Source organism: Eschrichtius robustus, chromosome 20, assembly GCF_028021215.1.
Source record: "Eschrichtius robustus isolate mEscRob2 chromosome 20, mEscRob2.pri, whole genome shotgun sequence".
NCBI lineage: Eukaryota > Metazoa > Chordata > Mammalia > Artiodactyla > Eschrichtiidae > Eschrichtius > Eschrichtius robustus.
Genome location: NC_090843.1, coordinates 11972508 through 11989910, shown reverse-complemented (window position 1 = coordinate 11989910; position 17403 = coordinate 11972508). Strand labels below are relative to the sequence as shown.

The window sequence follows — 17403 nt, the reverse complement described above, 5'->3', positions numbered from 1 at the left end:
GGAGACAGGCCGTACCTGGGCCCTGACTATGTGGCTACTTCCCTCCCAGCTGCCCCAGCTGGATGGAGCCGGGCGGGAATGCGCTGACCACTAAGTCCAGCCTTTGCTCACAGGGCCTCTATGTGCTGGCCGTGGTAGAGGTGACCGCACATGCCCAGGCAAAACCAGGGGGAGGGGCCTTCCTCTGTCAACCTGTGCCAGGCCCACCTGTTGCAGCCAAGACGGTCAACAGATGTTGGGCAGGCCCGAGGGGTGCTGAGGGTGTTCCTACCTTGGAGCCCAGGTGCTACCCTGGGGAGCCTCCAGTCTAGGGAGGGGCTGACTGGCAGCAAAGCCCCCAGAGCGCGAGGGGCTGGCACACCAGAGGCCAGGCCCGGAGCCCTGGACAGCCAGGTGCGCACTGGGCCTGCTCACCCCCTCTCCCTCCAGCCTCCACCTTCCCGCCAGGCTGACAGAGGGACAGAGAAGGGCCTTGGAGAGCTGGGGAGAGCGAGCGGGAGCGCACAGCTACAGCAGAACGAGTATTTGTTTTGACTTAAGTGAGCTACCTTTTCTGGAAACGGTGAAATGGGTTGTAAAAAACAAAAACCAAAAAGGGCCTCGTTGCGATGGCTGGCGGCCGCTGCTGAGAAGCAAGCCCCTTCCCAGGCTCTCCTGCTGCTTCTGGAGGCCCAGCTGACAGGCTGCTGGCACCGGGCTCCCCAGCTCTGCGTCTGGCGGCTGCACCCGCCGCCCCCGCCCAGAACAGCTCCCACCCTCCTGCTCACACCTGCTCAGGCTCCCCACCGCCTCCAGCCCCCTGCAGAGCCTGTCTGGGCGCGGGGACACCCAGCTCCCCTGAGGCCATCCCTGGGTCTCCCTCAGAACACCAGGGGCGGCTGAGACACTGGAGGGATGGGTGGCCTGCCTAGGAGGCCAAAGTGCCCCTCCGGTGCTGGGCCAGGTTCCAGAGGGAGCGGACTGGAGAAGAGGAGGCAGGAAGGATAACAGCCCACTGCGTGGACCCGGCCCACATTCCTCTCATTCCAGGAGAGGGAAGGGGAGGGAGGATGTCCACCCTGGGTGTCCGCGTGGACCGGGGGGGGGGGGGGGGGGGGGGGTGTGGAGAGGCTTCAGTCCAGCCTGCTCGCAGGCAGGTGGGCGTCCATCTGTCTGACCACCCAGGAGAAGAATGGGGGGAGGGGGACAGGGATGGGGATATGAGGCCCTGGTGGGAGGGGCCGCTTTGGACTGCCCCACAGGAAACCCAAAGCGGCCGCAGCAGGGGCCATAGAGGCTGCACCACACCACCGGCCACCAGACCCACTCTAGGTGTACACGAGTTTGCAAGCTCAATTCCTGATGCCACCAGGGACACTCCCTGCTGGGCTGGAACCCACCAGTGGCCCAGGCATCAGATAATGTGTGTGCCTGTGTATGTGTCCGTGCACAGGGGCACAGAGGCAGCAAAGGGACTATGTGTGGGCACTCAGGGTGTGTCTGGGTGTGTGTGCATGGCTGAGTGTGCATGTGGGCAATGGCCGTGCACACAGGCACAGATGTGCATGCAGGTCTGGGGCAGAGGCTCTGAGGGTGCACTCTGGACGTGGGTGTGCACGCCTGGCTCCGAGTGTGCGCAAGGTGGTGACTTGCTCTTGTGTGAGGGAGTCACACACGGGCTGGGCTGGCCCTGAGGGATGCTGCGTCCCAGGGTCACGCTGCCACCAAACCAGTCTCCTTCCTGGCCCAGACTCTGAAAAATGCTCCTGGCCTTTAATTCTGTCTGATGCCTGTGGTGGCAGGCGAGAGACACCAGGACACCCCCCTCTTTCTCCACCCTGGGGGGCATATCCAGCTTACTCACGGTGGAAGGGGAACACTAGCCTCAAGCCTGTACCAAACTGCAGCACCAAGACCCCCGACCCCCTCCTGCCTGGGAGTCGGCCCCCTCCCCAACCCAGCTGCTCAGCCCCCAGCCACCTGGACCTGAAAGTGGGTCCAGCAGTTGTGTGGATTCTGGGGGCAGCTGGCAGGTCATGTGGCTGGGGCCATCTCCCCACAGACAGCCCGATTCCTCTGTGGTGGAGAAGCAGCTCAGAAGCCCCCTCCGATCTGGGACCCCCTCTGGGCAGGGCCAGCCTCACCAGGCAGGCTCTCCAGGACCCAGAAATTATTGGGATCTGGGGCAGTCCCCTCCAGCCACAAACCGGTGGCCTCCAGATGTCGGCCTGTCTGACCCCCCTCACTCACTTGGTCTCACCGGACACAGAGCCTGCTCTGCTTCAAGCCACCCCCTGCTGCCACAGCCCCAGAGTCCCTGAGGATGCCACCCAATGACCCCAGCTGCCATCCACAGCCCCGAGAAGACAGAGGAACAAGAAGAGGAGGCCGAGACAGACACGGGGAGGAAGGAAGGACAGAAGAGAAGGAAGAGGCTGGAGGCAGGAAGAGACAGCTGCAGCCGTGGGAGAGGGGGTCCTGGTGGGGGAGGGGCGTGGGGCGGCAGCAGTGGGGGCAGAATGCGAGCCTCCGCCAGCCCAGCCCTGGGACGCGGGGGCAGCCCCGGTGAGGGGTGCCCGCCCAGAAACATGAGTGCGTCACAGGGGAAGCCCCTCTCTGCTGGTCCAGGAGAACCTTCCAGAAGACCCGGTTGGCCCAAAGGCAGTGTCTCACAGGCCATAATAGGAAAACTCTGTGGTTGTTGAGCCACCAGGCCCACAAATATAGAGGCAATGATGACAGGGGACAGGCCCAACCACCAACAGCCCAGAACTAATAAAAGAAAAGGAAAACCGGATATAAGTCTGGTTCTTATTAAAAGGGTAAATTTAGCCTTTTGGCGAGGCGGGGAGTGTGGGGTGGCCAACACTCCCCACCGGGGCCGCCTCGGGGCCGCCTCGGACTCTGGCCGAGAGTGACTCAGAGGGCTGCCCCCCACCCCCTCCTGTTCTTCACACCTTCTGGGGTCTCCGCCTCCCTTCCCTCTCACACCCTCCCTGGCGAACGACCAGCACTCCCCCTCCAGGACGCCCCTGAAGGCCGGCAAACAGGCGGGGGGGCGGGGGGGGGGGCGTGGGGAGGTGACCAGGGCTGGTCGGCGCCACCCCCTCCAAACCCCGCCAGCTGGAGGAGCAGCCTCAGCCAAAGCAAGGCTTCCCTTCACACCATCTTGAAATAAGCCAGCTGCAAGGAGACAAACGCCCTAGTGGTTGTAGTTCAGTGTAGACATCAGGGTGCACACTCACGCCCTAGCCCCACTGGTCCCCTCAGAGAGAGAGCCCATCTGGACAGGGTCGGAGGTGCCCACCCCGCTCTCCTGCACCCCATCCCCTGGACCCAGGCACTCAGTGCCTCGAGCTGGCCTGAACACGCCTCTTTCTCAGCTGTGGGCAGGCAGGGGAAGAGGGCAGCCAACACTCCCAATTCATTCCCAGCAGATGGGGGGGTGGTGCCCTGTGCTTCTCCAGGCAGAGACCTCCAGGGAGCCCACATTCTGGAATTTCTGACAGGCCACCCTCTGCACCCCATCCCTGCCTTCTGAGGCTCTCAGCAGACCTGCCCTCCCAACCCGACTCTAATGTCTGTGACCAGAAGCAGGAAAAGGCCTGGCACCGGGGCTGCCCACGGCTCCTAGAGGGAGGAGCATTGGGGGGGGGGGCAGCCCGCTGGGGAGCAGGGATCCCCCACAGTGTGCTCCTGGGGGCGGCGCTGCGCCCCCATGAGAAGGGAGATGGAGTGGGGGCAGGATGCACCCAGGGCTCTGTATCCTTGTAGTTTCTTCTAACAGTGCTGCTTTGACAAATCACCCCACTTCCTTCAAAGAACGGAGATAAAATATTTTAATTTCTAAAGACGGTGAGTATAAGTAGAGAGAAAACCTCAATTCTCTGACGTAAAACTACGGTGTTTCTGGGAACTCTTGAAGTGAACAGGGCAAGGAGAACTGTTTCTGGGGTGAAGTGCACTCCACTGGTCTGGGGGTCCCAAATGGGGATGGAGTGCCAGCCAGCCCAGGGGAGCTAGCGGGGAACCAGCCTTGGGGCGGCCCAGCAAGAGCTCCCAACGGAGAGAAGACCCCTGCCCCGTGCAGCTCACCCACAGCCTGGGCACCCAGCCCTATGCTCCCCCAGCCCCACCCCATGCCAGGGGCTGGGGGCTCAGGCAGAGAACCAGCCTTGGACCTCCAGCCCAGAAGCCTGTGCTCCTGGGTGGCTCCCGATGTGACCACAGAGCAAGCAAGTTGTCTTGCTGAGCCTCCACCTGGACCCCACCTGCCTCAGGGCCAGGGGGCAGCAGGGGACTTGGCCCTGAGCCTGAGGACTGACCCCTCGCCCGATTCACACGCTGGGCTCCGACCAAGTGTCGTGTGTGTGGAAAAGGCTCTGCTGCCAGAGCAGGGGAGGGGGCTCTGGGCTGGGCTGCCCGGGTGGAATGAGGTCTCCAAAGGGTGCCCCACACACAGTCTAGAGACCTCAAGATGCACCATGCCCTCCGGCCACCTGGTCCAGCGGCCAGGCCCCAGTCCAGCTGACTGCTCCCGAGAGGGACCCAGGGCCTGGTGGGGATGCCCTGAATCTCCATCAGCTCCAGGCAGTCCAGGAGGAGTGCCCAGGTAAGCCCGGGGCACCTGCTGACCTCACTAGGGCAGGCAGCTGGCGTGGGAACATCGGAAGAAAGTGCTGCCCAGACCGGACAGCACAAACGTCCTTGTCACCCAGGCCACAGACTGGGCCCTGAGCTCCGTCCAGAGAATGAAATTCTAACCCAGCTCATTCGTTAGACAAACAGTTACTGAGTGGCTGCAGTGTGTAGGGTCACTCACCCTCACCCTGGAATCCGAGGAAGTCACAGGCTGCCCGGGCACCCTGGCCTCCAACAATGGCCCTCGGACCTCTTGGTGACCCACACTGCCTTGCGCAGCTGCTTGGGGCTATCTCACTGGCCTGTATCTTGGAGCAGACGTTTGACAGGTGGAAAGATGACGCTGCTCGTGTGCACCTTCCCAACTTTTCTTGATTTTATCTGTGTTCATACTCGTTAAGGGCTTTTTAAGAGTTCGCCTAAAGATGCATTACAACTTAATTTAGATTTAATTTTAATATTAATTTAAAACAAATTAAAAGCTTATTTTTAGGAGACCCAAAGGGATGCAAAATGTCTCAAAAAGGGGACTGGCTTCAGGCAAACTGCCCTCAAGTGACCTGCTGGCCAGGCCTGTGGAAGGCCAGTTGAACAGGGCAGCTGCCTCACCAGGCAAACGGGCAAGTCCTGGGGGACCACAGGTCCGGCTCCTTCCCCTGCATCCTGTGTAGGGTGAGGAAGGCTGTGCACACAGGCCAGGGACAGAGGGATCTGCTGGCACCCTTCTGCACGGCGCTGCTGAGGCCAGGAGGCGGGCGGGAGCCCCGGTCCTGCCCTCACCGCATCCATGTCCAAGACTGGGTCCTGAATCCCCACCTGCCGGCCGCCAGGACCCTATAGGGAGTGATGGGACGAGGCATCAAGGGCCTGTGCCCCACTGAGTGCAAAGTGCAGGGATGTGAGCGCTGCCTGGGGGAGAGAAGCGACCAGGATCTGGCGAGGCAGGGCTTGTGGGAAAGAGCCTCCACGAGATGTGCAGGCAGGGGTGTGCCACTAACTGCCACCAGCCCTGGGCAGCCACGCACTCCTCCCAGGCTGGGCACTGAGGCCAAAACCAGGAGCGGCTCCTAAGCCTCCTGGTGTGTAAATGCTGGAAAGCAGAGTGGTGCAGCGAGCGGGCCCCACCTGGCAACACAATGCTCCAGTGCCTGCAGCCCCTCGCTGCCATGCCTGCCTGCCCGGGATGGAGATGCAGCAGACGGCGAGGGGCCACAGCCCTGCTCCCTCATCTCTCCTGTGCCCTCATTTCCCTTTTGTTGGTTGCCGCCCCCCCCAGCCCCTGCCTATGCAGCCACCCACACAACCACCACAGAAGGGAGGGGAGGGGAGCGGGCAGCTCTCCCCCAGCGCCTGTCCCCCCTCGCCCACCAGGCCCTAAGGCTCAGGTGAAGCCGCTGGCTTCTGCCCTCCAATCTATCGTAGGTGCCCCACCACACATGTTGACGGTGAGGGAGTCACCTGCAGGGGCCAGTCAAGGGACAGACAGAAAGTGGTCCCACCCGGTGCCCAGCTCCTGCTCCACCAGGTCCCTCCTTTACTGCAGGGGGAGGGGGCAGCGGTGTCTCCGCAGGGACAGTCCCATCCTGAGCCTTGTTCTATCTCCACTGGTCCCCCTCTCCACTGCACAACCTCACATGTGCGCCCAGAGGCCAGCCCGCATGCCGCAAGGATGACGCTGGGCTGCACTGCCCAGTGGACCTCTCGCTGCCACCCCCTCACCTCGTCACTGGGTGTGACACTAAGAAGGAGGGGACTGTCCTCTCTGCCAATCTTTTTAGCTCTGACACCTCTTTTAAATGGAGTGCACACAGTCTGGGAGCCTCTGCGGACGACAGAAGATGCTTCTGGAAGGTAAGGAGATGCTGACCTGGCCCCTGGGAGGTGGCCACACAGGCTGGAGACACTGCCCACGTGAATGTCCCCATGTATGTGTGGTCGGGTGTCGGGCGGGCACCTTGGTTTTTAGTGAAGAGACCAGGGCCAGTTCAGGCTCCGGTGTCTCCTGCCCTTCTCTTCCTCATGAGGTTCTCCCAGAGGGTTATCATCTCGATTTTCCAGTGTGGGGTCAAAATTGCAGGAGAAAAAAAATGAACAGGGCTTTTTTCATGTCCACAGGCACGTGCGTGCTTTACCCAAGTGTGGACAGGCACGAACACCCCGTCTGGGCCCCAGCCATCCTGCAGGGGAGGGAGGCCAGCAACGGCCAGGCCCAGCTCCGGGGGAACAAAGGGATGGAGGGCACAGACACCCAGACTCAGGACACTGTGTTCCCACGGGGAAGGTGGCCCCGGGTGGAGAAGGACGGGGGTGCTGCAAGGCCTGGGGGGACAGACTGCCAAGGGCGGTCAGGGCCGGAAGTCACGGACCATGCGGGTTGGAGCTTGGGCACTGGTGGCTGTAGGGGCTGCCCAGGTGGGGAGACTCCAGGAGGGACAGGGGAAGGGGAGCAGAGAAGGTACCTGGGGCAGCAAAGAGGGGAGTACAGGTGGCCAGAGCCTGTGGGTGGCTTGGCACATGTGCTGAGTGTTGGGAACACCTTCGGGGACAGTGGTATGGCAAGGGTGGTAGGTGGGAGCTGACCTACGGTGTAGGGGGCTCGGGTAAGGGAGGCCCTGAGGGAAGGAGAAGCAGTGGTGAAGGCTCAGACAGGCTTGGGGCTGACCTGCAGGTAGAGGCAGGGCAGGGAAGCTGACCGGCACCTCCTGGAGGAATTGGACGTGGGGATAGCTTCATCTGAAGCAGAAGCCTGGGGCGGGTGCTGGGAAAGGACCAGCTCCAGTTCAGCAGAAGCCAGAGGATGGGTTCCACAGTGACACAGTGAAGAAGGGGGCTGAAGCAGGGGCGGGCAGCTCACCAGCACCAAGCCCTGCACATCAGGCCCTGAGTCTCCCACCGAGGGTCACTGGGGACCTTCAGGCTCCATCCCCGGCAGGTGGCCAGGGGCTGAAGGATGGAGCAGGTGGTGGGAAGTGGAGACAGATCAGAACACACATTCCGATCGCGGGGCGGGCTGGCTCTCCCAGGGGCCAACTGGGATGTGACTCCTTGAAGGCCAGTTTTGAGTGTCTGTGAGCAAGTGTCTGCATGAGTGTGAGCAGATGTGGGTGTAAGGACATGCCTGGGGGTGTGAGCACACGTGAGCAGGTGTGACGTGTGTCCATTCACTGTGGGCTCATGTGAGCTCGGCCAGTTAATGCACTGGATGGCCTGTGGGGACATTGGGGTCTGCAGGGTAGGTCTGTGCCTCTGCCCCCAAAGGGGACACGGGCTGAGCCAGGCAGCAACGCCTGTGCTGAGACGGAGCCTGCCACCGGGTGCTGTGAGATGCTCGTGAGATGCTGGTGGACAGCAGCCTGGCAGTGCAGCCCCTTCCCCACACCCCCACCGCGTCCCCACCCTGGGTTCCGCCCCTTGGTTGTCCCCAAACTGCCTTCTTTTCACCCCCATCCAGCTGTGCTCCCAGCATGCCTGCCTTGATGGTGGGGGGCCCTGCCTGGTCTGGCTCTGTGATGATGGGACCATGGTGCCCTCCCCAGAGTTGCCTTCAGAAGGAAGTCCCAGGGAAGAAAGGCTCTGGCTTCCCTGAAGGAGGAGCAAAGGGATCCAGCCAAGACTGCCTTTTCCCAAGAAGATGGCAGAGAGTGGTTTAGTTATTAAATGTGGCTGATGAGTCTCTCTTACTTGGCGAGGTTCCCCAAGAAGACACCGCCCCAGGCCACCCTTGGGGACCCCAGCCTACTGCTCAGAGGTCTCTCTCAGCAGCACACCTATCCTCTGCCCCTCCCCTGCATTTCTGGTAATTTCTAGAGGAAACCAAGTTCCTATACTTGGATGAAGCAGGGCTGCTTTAATTTTCCTTCCGGTTCCAGGCACACAGTGGGTCCCCCCTTCCCCAGCCTCAAAAGTCTTTGGATCTAAAGACACTGGACTCTTTGTTGGGGGCCCTGGGGGAGGGGAGAGGGGGCAGGGAACCCAACCCACCTGTTCATTCCCTCCTCCCCTCCCCCACCCTAGGTCAGAAAGAAAAAAAAAAAAAAGCTTCCTGGCTGATCCAATCTGGAACCTAATCGTCTGGACAGCTGCAGCAGCCCTCAGATGCCAGCCCGGCTGGCTCCCAGCTTGGGCACTGGATGCCTCTCCGCCAGGCCCGCAGCCTGCTGCAAACCCACACCAATCCCATAAGCGGGGAGGGGGCAACCCCCACCCGGCGCCCCCCTACCTCCTCTAAGCCCACACCCAGTTCCCACCGACCGGTCCCCGTCCTCCAGTGGCAGCTGCTGGCAGGGCCACAGGAGGCAGTAATATTATATATTACAACAAACAGGGGCGGCCCACTGACAAATAGGCCTGCATGGTCTAAATGGTATATTATCCCATAAAAACGTCATCGGGCAGGGCGTCAAAGCCGAGACGGAGCAGCAGCCTTGGAGTGCGGGCTGCAAAACCCGAACCTTCCTTGGCGTGGCCCGGGGCTTTGGGGATATGTTCTAGACAGTGCATGCTGCTTGTAATTTTGTTTGCTTTTAATCTGGAGTCTTTGGTGGGAGAAAGGAGGCCCCAGAGGTTAATGGGGACAGGGGAACCCCGGGGAGCCGTCCCCTGGCGGGCAAGGCAGGAGGAAGCCCTGCAGTGCAAGTCACCTACTGCCAAACAGACAGGGCACATGCTGCACCCCAAAGCCCTGAGGTCGGCCTCAGCTCGAGAGCTGTGGCGCAAGTCCCAGCAAAGACCTCTGACGAGGGTCTTTCCCAAGGGGTGCCCACCTCTCCAGGAGGGCTGTCGGCAGTGGCAGGAGTGAGAACTTTCTCTGGATGGGTGATGATGGGCTAGGCCTTCCTTCCAGAGGGGCTAAGGCAGCACCCCCGTCCTGGGGGGATGGTTTCTATTCATCAGAAGTCATCCAGGGTGGATGCTGGTCAATACGGCATTGATAGGGCTTACTGCCGCCTGTCAGTGGGAGGCTGGGCAGTGGGGCGCTGCCCCAAAGTCTGTGCAGGGTTTTCTCATGGGACTCTCTAGGCAGGGATCAGCCCTGATGCCACCCAGGTGGAGTCCCCACATCCCTTCCAAGCTGACCCTTTGCCAGTGTGACCAGGGCCCCTCTGAGAAGGCCACGTGCAATGGGCTGAGATCAGGGCATCTGGTGGGAATCCCCCTGGGACTCTGGCCACGCCAATCAAGGCAGCTGCCCTCTGCACAGGGTGTCCCTGGGGCAGAGGAGCAGCTCCCATCTTTTGGGGCCTATATGCAGATACTTATGGTAGGGAGGAAGCCAGGCAGGGCCCAGAGGCCTCTTTCAGGAGGAAGGGCAAGGGGTTACTGGAGGTGGCAACCAAGGCCCCCTTCCGCCCAGAAAGCACTCATTCCCAGTGGCACTGGCTGAACTCTATCTGAGCTTGGGAATTCCCAGCTCAGGGCCCATCCCAGGCTCAGACCCTGGAGCTAGACCAGGAGCATTCTGGGAAGTGTAGTCCTTTGGGAGTTGGGAGGGCCTGCTGGGATTTCCGGGGGCGTCTCATCAAGAGCAAGCAAGAGGACAGAGCAAAGGAGGTTACCCTGACCCTAATCCCAAGGTGGAAGTTTGACATTCCTGGGAAATGGCTGAACTTAAGACATCTGCTCCCTGAAAAGATACCAGCCAATGCTGGATTCCAGCCTCAGATCACACCCACAGTGGTCTCTCTGAGCAAGCCGTCTGGAGCTCTTATTTTGGTGGGAAGACCTGGGAATTCCCCAGAGGGAAAAAACCCTGCCTGAAGTGCCCCGACTCCCGTCCTCCTCTGGCAGCTGCCCCCAGACAGCAGGAGAGACAGGGGTGATACCTGCCGGGCTCCTGGAAAGGCTGCAGCGCATCCCGCACACTCTCGCACATTATTTATGCTCACAGCCCCCGCTGATGACATATGTAAGTTGACAGCGAACATCCTATCAACTTGCTGGAGTGTATCTTGATTGTTAAAACACACTCTTAAAGGTATACGATCATTTATCAAATTAAAATAGCGGCGCCTTGCCTGTCCCTTTTCTGCCTTCCCTGACCACTCCCCTGCAGCCTCCCTCCTTCTCTGGCCTCCTGGGCATCCTGCCCTTGCACCCAGGCCCTGCTCCTCGGGTTGGCGGGGAGAGACACTGCCCTGCTTCCAGGGACCCAGACTCAGCACCCCATCCCCACCCTACCCCAGGCCAGGGCAAGCCCACTAATCGCCAAGAAGTGACAAACGCCAGAAGCCCCACCAATTAAATCTAAACTCAAGCAAAGCTCAGTGGCCAGTAAATTATTATTTTTATTAGCTTGAACCAAGTTCCCGTAAGAGAGAAAGTCAACTTGCTCCCATGAATGGCTCTTGTATAATTTATTTAACTCTGTGCTCTTTGCCAAAGCCTGGAATATTTTTAGCTCGTTCTGTTGTTGGATTTGGCTTTTTTATGTGTGTTTCTGAGGGGTATTTTTAGCTCCCTCCATGTTATTCTAACAGCCTCCTGTGCGTTTTGTCCTGTCTGTGCGGGCTGTTGAACCCAGTCTCACAGCAGACGAGGGAGATTTCTAAGAATACACGGGAGCGTTTGGGGGTGATGAGGGATGGCACAAGGCCGCTCCCTGCCTCGCTGGCTAATTTGCCTTAGTGCTCACGTGACCTGGATATTCCTATAGGAATATCCTTGTAGGAAAAATCAGACATGGGGGCAGTACAAGCCCCACTGAGAAAAAACCCACATTCCAAAAATGGCTTCGCTGGGGTGGGCGAGGCGGCCACAGCCTGGCCGATCCACGAGGCCACTGGATTCCTGGCTCCGCAGGGCAGCCTTGGCTTTGATGTCTGCTTCTGTCACTTACAGAGCAGGATGGGTAGAGTCTTCGGAAAGTAACTCTTTTCACACCTACTTAATGTTAGTAACTGTTGCAGAAACACTCCACCATGTCATTGAGTTAATGAGGTATTTACAAAAATGTATTTTTTTTCCTTTACAAAAAAATATCACATGAGGAGGGAGGGGGACCCTTTGATGGGGTCTTTTCACACCCAGAAATTATCTTTTTTTCCTCTACTGCATTTTTCTTTTCTTTTCTTTTTTGAGATTGGCAATCAGAAGCACTGTTAGCAGGAGAGAAGTTTGTGGTTCTCCCACCAGAAGGAACGTGCCGCCCTGTTTACTCCCAACAACCGCAGGCCCAGGGCACCTGGCTTCCAGGCCCGGCCATTTACACCCCAAAGAAGCCGGGAGAAGGGGCGGAGAGGAGAACCCACCCGCTGTCACATTGCTGAAACCAAGACTTGATCGGCTCCTCTGCCTTCCTCGGGTGGAGACCCGGTGATTCTCGAAAGTTCAGCCCTGAGGGGGACGTACAGAGAAGGATGGAGGGCAGGAGCTGACCGGCTAGAAGAGGGGGCGGGGACTGGGCTTCTCCCAGGCCGGGCTGCCTCCTACTAAACGCGCTCGGAGGAGAGGCGCGATCCCCAATCGCTCCAGGCAGTAGCGCTGATGAAAAATCTTGGGTTGGTGCGCTGTTGATTTTCCTTTTTTTTCCCCTAGATTTCACAGCTTTGCCTCCGGACCATCTGTATTAGAGACAAAATCTAACACTGCACTAAAAATAACGATTCCAAACATTCTAATTGCACCTTTTGGTGACAAGGTTACTGGAACAGCACTTTACCATAAAACCCTTCAGCCCGATGATAAAGCTATCGGCACTTTCAGTTTTAGAAAAACAATGGAAGAAGCCCTGGAGCCCAATATCCCATCGGGGTCCCTCAAGCTGACATTTTGAAAGCACTGGGTGGGGATGAGAAAGGGCAGCACTGGTGGAGGGGCAGGGAGGGAGACCCTTGGCCAGGCTGTGTGTCTGTGCCAGGGACGAGCAATCCTCAGAAGCCAGGGACTCGATCTCCGGTGGCTGGGTCCTACTCCCATGTTAGAGCCGGACAAATAGGAAGAAGCTCGGAGCAATTTTCCTTTCAGCAGGGTAGTCAGTGCAGGGAGGGGCGGGATGGGCTGCTGCAGCCGTGGCCTGTGGACCTGAGGCCATCCGTGAAAATGGGAAGAAAGTCCGTCAAACTGGCCATTTTGAAATCCATACAAGAGATGCAAAAAAAAATTTAACTTAATTATACCTTTTTCTTTTTAAAGTAGATCATATACAGATACAGACCAAAGCAAAGTAGTCTGGGGTATAATTCCTTTTAAAAAAAATTGATGTAGCTATATTTTAAAACCAATACAAGATACTGGCTTTCAGCAATTTCAAAAGGCTTTCAGCGGCAGATGTTTCTAGCTGGACGCCCTGTAGGCCAGCCTTCCCATCACAAATGGGTTGAACATCTCCAAGCACAATAGGCCTCTCTGGTCCCCCGGGAGGTGGAAACAGCCTCCAGGAGCAGGGGACACGTGGCCCTCCAGCTCCCCCCCCCCCCCCCCCCCCCGGCCAGGGTGCCCTGGGGACCTCCAGCGCCCTCTAGAGTACCCTGCAAATGGGGGAGGTGGGTAGGGTCTGGGTCAAGGACACAGACCAAGCCAGAACCCACCCAATTTCTCCAAACCCTCCATGGCCTACGATCCAAGAACCACGTGGTCAAACTTGGAATGAACAAGACAATGGTTTGGGCCACCCAGACCACGTTCCCACCTGACTTGGTGGTGCCGGCATCTGGATATAAGAACAGAAAGGGGAAATGGCGGCTGACCAGGACCTGGCGAGAGCCGTGGGCTGTCGAATGGGGACGAGGGAGACAGCAGTGACCTGAACTGATGGGGAATCTGGTCTGGCCCTGCCCCCCCACAAAGGGGGGCACAGCCCCAGCCTGTCTGTGCACTACTGGGAGAGCCTTGGTGTCAGGGGTCCTTCTGGACCCTTGTTTCTGCACCCTCCAGGCTAGAGGGTATGGTATATGCGGGGTGTGTGTGTGTGTGTGTGTGCGCGCAGCCAGAAGGGGCTAGGGAAACTGTAGCACTGTCCCTGCTGCCACCACAAGCCCCCAACCTCAACCCCCCAGTGTGGGCTGAGCTGGGCGGGCAGCATCTCCAATGCAGGGGCAGGAAAGACAACCACAGGGACAGCAAGAACAGATATTTAAAATCACCAATTGCCCAGGCAAGTACTTTTGCTCTTTTGAGTTATAAATCTATAAGAGGAAAAAAGCAAGGGAGAGGAAGAAGGAAGAGCAAGGAAGAGAAAAAAGCAGCCTTGCAGAAGGCTCGCACTGGAACAGGAAACGCGGGCGAAGGGCTGATTCCAGGAGAGTGCTGAGTCCAGCCCCTCCACTCTCAGCGTGCTCGAACTTTTCGTATCTCATGTTGTAAATGCTAAACGTCCATTAGTAATCAAGCAATTTCTCGTATTTTTTTTCTTTTTAGGTAATTTATGTTTTTCTTTCTGACTGCCCTCCCTTCTGACATTTTCCCTTCTAGCCTGACTCTGCCATCCGTTTTAATCCACACACTAATTGTAATCCCATTAAAGCAGATATAATTTTATTAGTATTCACAGTTCATCAGGCTAGCAATAAGTGTTACTGCCAAATTAACAACAACAAAAAAAGCGGCAAACAACATTTCTGATGTTTAGAACAAACTGTAAACAAAAGCAAGCCAACCTTTCAGGGTGACCAGCGGGTCCCCACACGCGCAGCCCCTCCACCTTCCTGCAAACTCAGCCGGCGCTGGCCAGTGACCTCCAGGGTCTCAGGCGAGATAGCGGCCCCTTCGCCACCCTCTGCCTGGCCCTGCTTCTCCTCTGACCTGGCTCGACAGTAATATCAAAGCCACCCGAGACGGCGACTGCTCTGGAGGCCTGGGTCAGCTCTGCCAAGGAACAGCTCTCTCCGGGAGAGAACTGGAGAAGACCCGAGTGCAGGGCGGCCCCAGCTCTCCTCCTGGAGCAAATTTGCTGCGAACTCGCCTGCACCGAAATCCGTCGGCGGCCCCCGCGCCGCCCCCAGCCGAGCCGGCGCCGGCGCTGCGCTCGCCCAGGGCGCAGGCCGCGGGGCTGGGCCGCGATCTGGCCACGCTTTGTCCGGCTTTAGCAGGATACCAGAGGCACTTGTTAAAGCAAATGCATCCCCTGCAAACCCATTCTCGCCCTGACACTTCAAGGCTTTATATAGAAACAGGATTTGCTCGTCTTACACCAGCAGTCCCTATTAACGCTCACCCCGCGCACACACCGCCCTAATCCGAGAGGCCGCGGCACCCCCCCCCCACCTTCACAACGGCCGTTTTGTTCCCGCAGAATGTGCCTCGTTGTCCCAGCCCCGGAATGTTTTAAGGATGTGAATGCAGAATGCAGAAATGAGGTTTCCGCGGAATTTAGTTCTTTAGCAGGAAGGGGTGGGGGAGGGTGGCAGGAGGGGAAAGGCTTTATTTTTAGCCGGCTCCGAGGCTGCCCCTCCGAGACGCTGGGGGACCCTGGGGAAGGCCGCTCTAAACCGCGATGATCCGGCTCGGGGCGCCCGCAGGATGCGCGGGCCGCCACCGGTGCCGGAGCAGGGAAATGAAACCGAAGGCTTCTCCGCAAATGCTCCGAGGAGAGGAGGGGCAGGATCCCTTTCGACCCTCGACCGTGCCCACCTCGCGGCAGGGCCTCCTCTCCCGCGCCCGCCCGGCCGGAACTGACCTGTGTGCGAAGCCATGGGCAGCGGCGACGGGAAGTACTTTCCGGGCTGGAAGTGCGCCGGGGGCTGCGCAGCGGGCCCAGCCGGGGCGAGGCGCGCGGCAGCGGCGGCGCTGCGGTGGCCCAGGCTCCCGCGGTCCGACAGCAAATGCGGCGGCGGTGCGAAATTGCGGCCATCCATGCCGGGCCCCGGCCCCGGCCCCGGCCCGCCGCCGCCTCCCGGGAGCAGCGCGGCCGGGGCCCGGGGGCGGCTCGGCGCGCGGACGGCGCGCGGGCGGCGCGGAGGAGGCGGCGTCCGGGGTCACTGGCGGCGGCGGCGGCGGGGCCGGTCAGCACGCCGGCGGACTGGGCTCCTCGGCGGGCGGCCGCGTGCCAAGCCGGCGGCCGCCGTGCGGGTCCATAGTCTGCGGAGGCAAGCAGAGAAGACTTGGTGACTCTGGGGCTCGGCTCGCCCGGGGGTCTCCGCCCCGCCTGCCCCCCACCCCCCCACCCCCCACCCCGTCGGCCCGAGCCGCGGCCAGGCCCGGCGGCCGGGCCCGGAGAGCTCCGCGCGTCTCCCCGCTGCACGCGCGCGCGCTGGCCACCCGGGCCGCCCCGATCCCCGCGCGCACACGCACCGTCCCGGCCACGCTCCGCCCGGAGGAGCCTGAGGGAACCCGGCCGTACAGTTCGACGCTTCCCCTTCGCGGATCCCTGCGGCGAGGGCGCCTCGGCGAAAGGCTGCTGGCTCCGCTGGGTGATAAAAACCCAAATCTGCGAAGCCATCACGCACACACACACACACACACACACACTCACACGCACACCCTCTCCCCTCCCCCGCTGCCCAAAGGTGTCTGTGAGGAAAGGCCTGGGGTCGACGCTAGCTTTTTTCCTCTCCCCCCATTCTGAGGTTCAGCTTTTACTGCATTCTGCTTAACCGAATGACCATGCTAATTAAGCGAGTAATTTTATTGATTGTAACTCAAGAGTTTTGTTGTTTTTTTTTAATAATCTTCCTTTTCTCCCCTCTCCCCATCCCCCTCATGCGTCTTTCGGCACATTCTTTTGAACCCGCCGCACCCCCCCCCACAACATCCCTAAGGGGACCAGGCCCCCACTCCGCATTGCCGAGCCAGGACCCCGGGCCAGCTCCCCGGAGCCCCAGGGGTCTACGTCCGCCGGCGGCGTCACCTGGGCCGCCACGCCGCAGTGCCCGGTCGGCCGTCCCGGAGCCGGGAGCTTCCTGGAGAGGCTGGAACAATCACCCCGCCCCCCAGTCAAATTCGCCCAGGATCTTCCTCTGAGGATTGGAGGTTTGGAGGGGAGCGATTTGAGAGTCAGAAATTGTTTTCTCTTAACGCCCCATATCGGCCACGTTATTTCTCCCTTCAGCGCCTGCCCCGGGTCGCCGAGCCGAGGCCTGTCTCTGCACGGCCGGGGGACGTGGGGTTTGCGACGCCGGGCTGGGCCCTGGGGAGGCGGACAAGTGCCCGGGCCCAGCGCAACCTTCACCGCTGCCCAGGTCCCAGCAGACCCCCGGCCTCCGTCGTCCACCTCCACCTCCCAGCTGGGCACTTAATGCCCCCCACCTCCCTTCTCTTCCACCCCCACCCAACGCCGAGAGTCCACTCGGAAGCGAAATTGGGGGTAATTTCAGACGCTGAGTGCGGAACGGCGGAGCAACACATAAACTGGACGGCTGTGCGCCCGCGTGGAGGACCGCTTTCATTCGACACATTTCTCCTCATTTCCTAAATCTGCATTGTTTTAATGTTTGATATCACCTCAACAACAGGGAGATGGGTAGGCTTAATATTCTTAACTGTGAACTTTGCAGAAAGTCTTCTGATTTTTTTTTAGCCGTCCCACCGTGACAATAAAGCGATTAAGATGTTTTCCATTTTGTGAATACCATTTTAAATTGCTATATTTAATGCTACAGGTTCTACACGTCTTATTTGCAGACTACTTTGTGTTTGATTTAATCTACAACCGAAAACATAATGTATTAAGTGAATACATATTTGCTCAGCTGATAAGCTTTTTAATATTTATTCGGAGAGCTTTTGCATTGTAAATAAACGGGACCTACACAAAGAGTTCTCTTTGTCTCTCAACTTTATACAGAGGGGTTTGGGGCTTCCTCCCTCTGGGGATCGTCAGCTGTCTACCCCGGTCTAACAAATAACTCG

The 17403-nt window shown here is 59.2% G+C and overlaps 1 protein-coding gene across 4 annotated transcripts in view; it reads right to left on the bottom strand.

The window, feature by feature from the left end:
• Positions 1–15450, bottom strand: part of BAHCC1 (BAH domain and coiled-coil containing 1) — a 56800-nt gene extending 41350 nt beyond the window's left edge. For all 4 annotated transcript variants that reach the window (XM_068529992.1, XM_068529993.1, XM_068529995.1 and 1 more), the window contains exon 1: positions 15233–15450. In XM_068529992.1, the coding sequence (XP_068386093.1) occupies positions 15233–15410 (178 nt within the window). In that variant the 5' untranslated portion in view covers positions 15411–15450. The remainder of the gene's footprint in view (positions 1–15232) is intronic.
• Positions 15451–17403: the final 1953 nt, after the last annotated feature.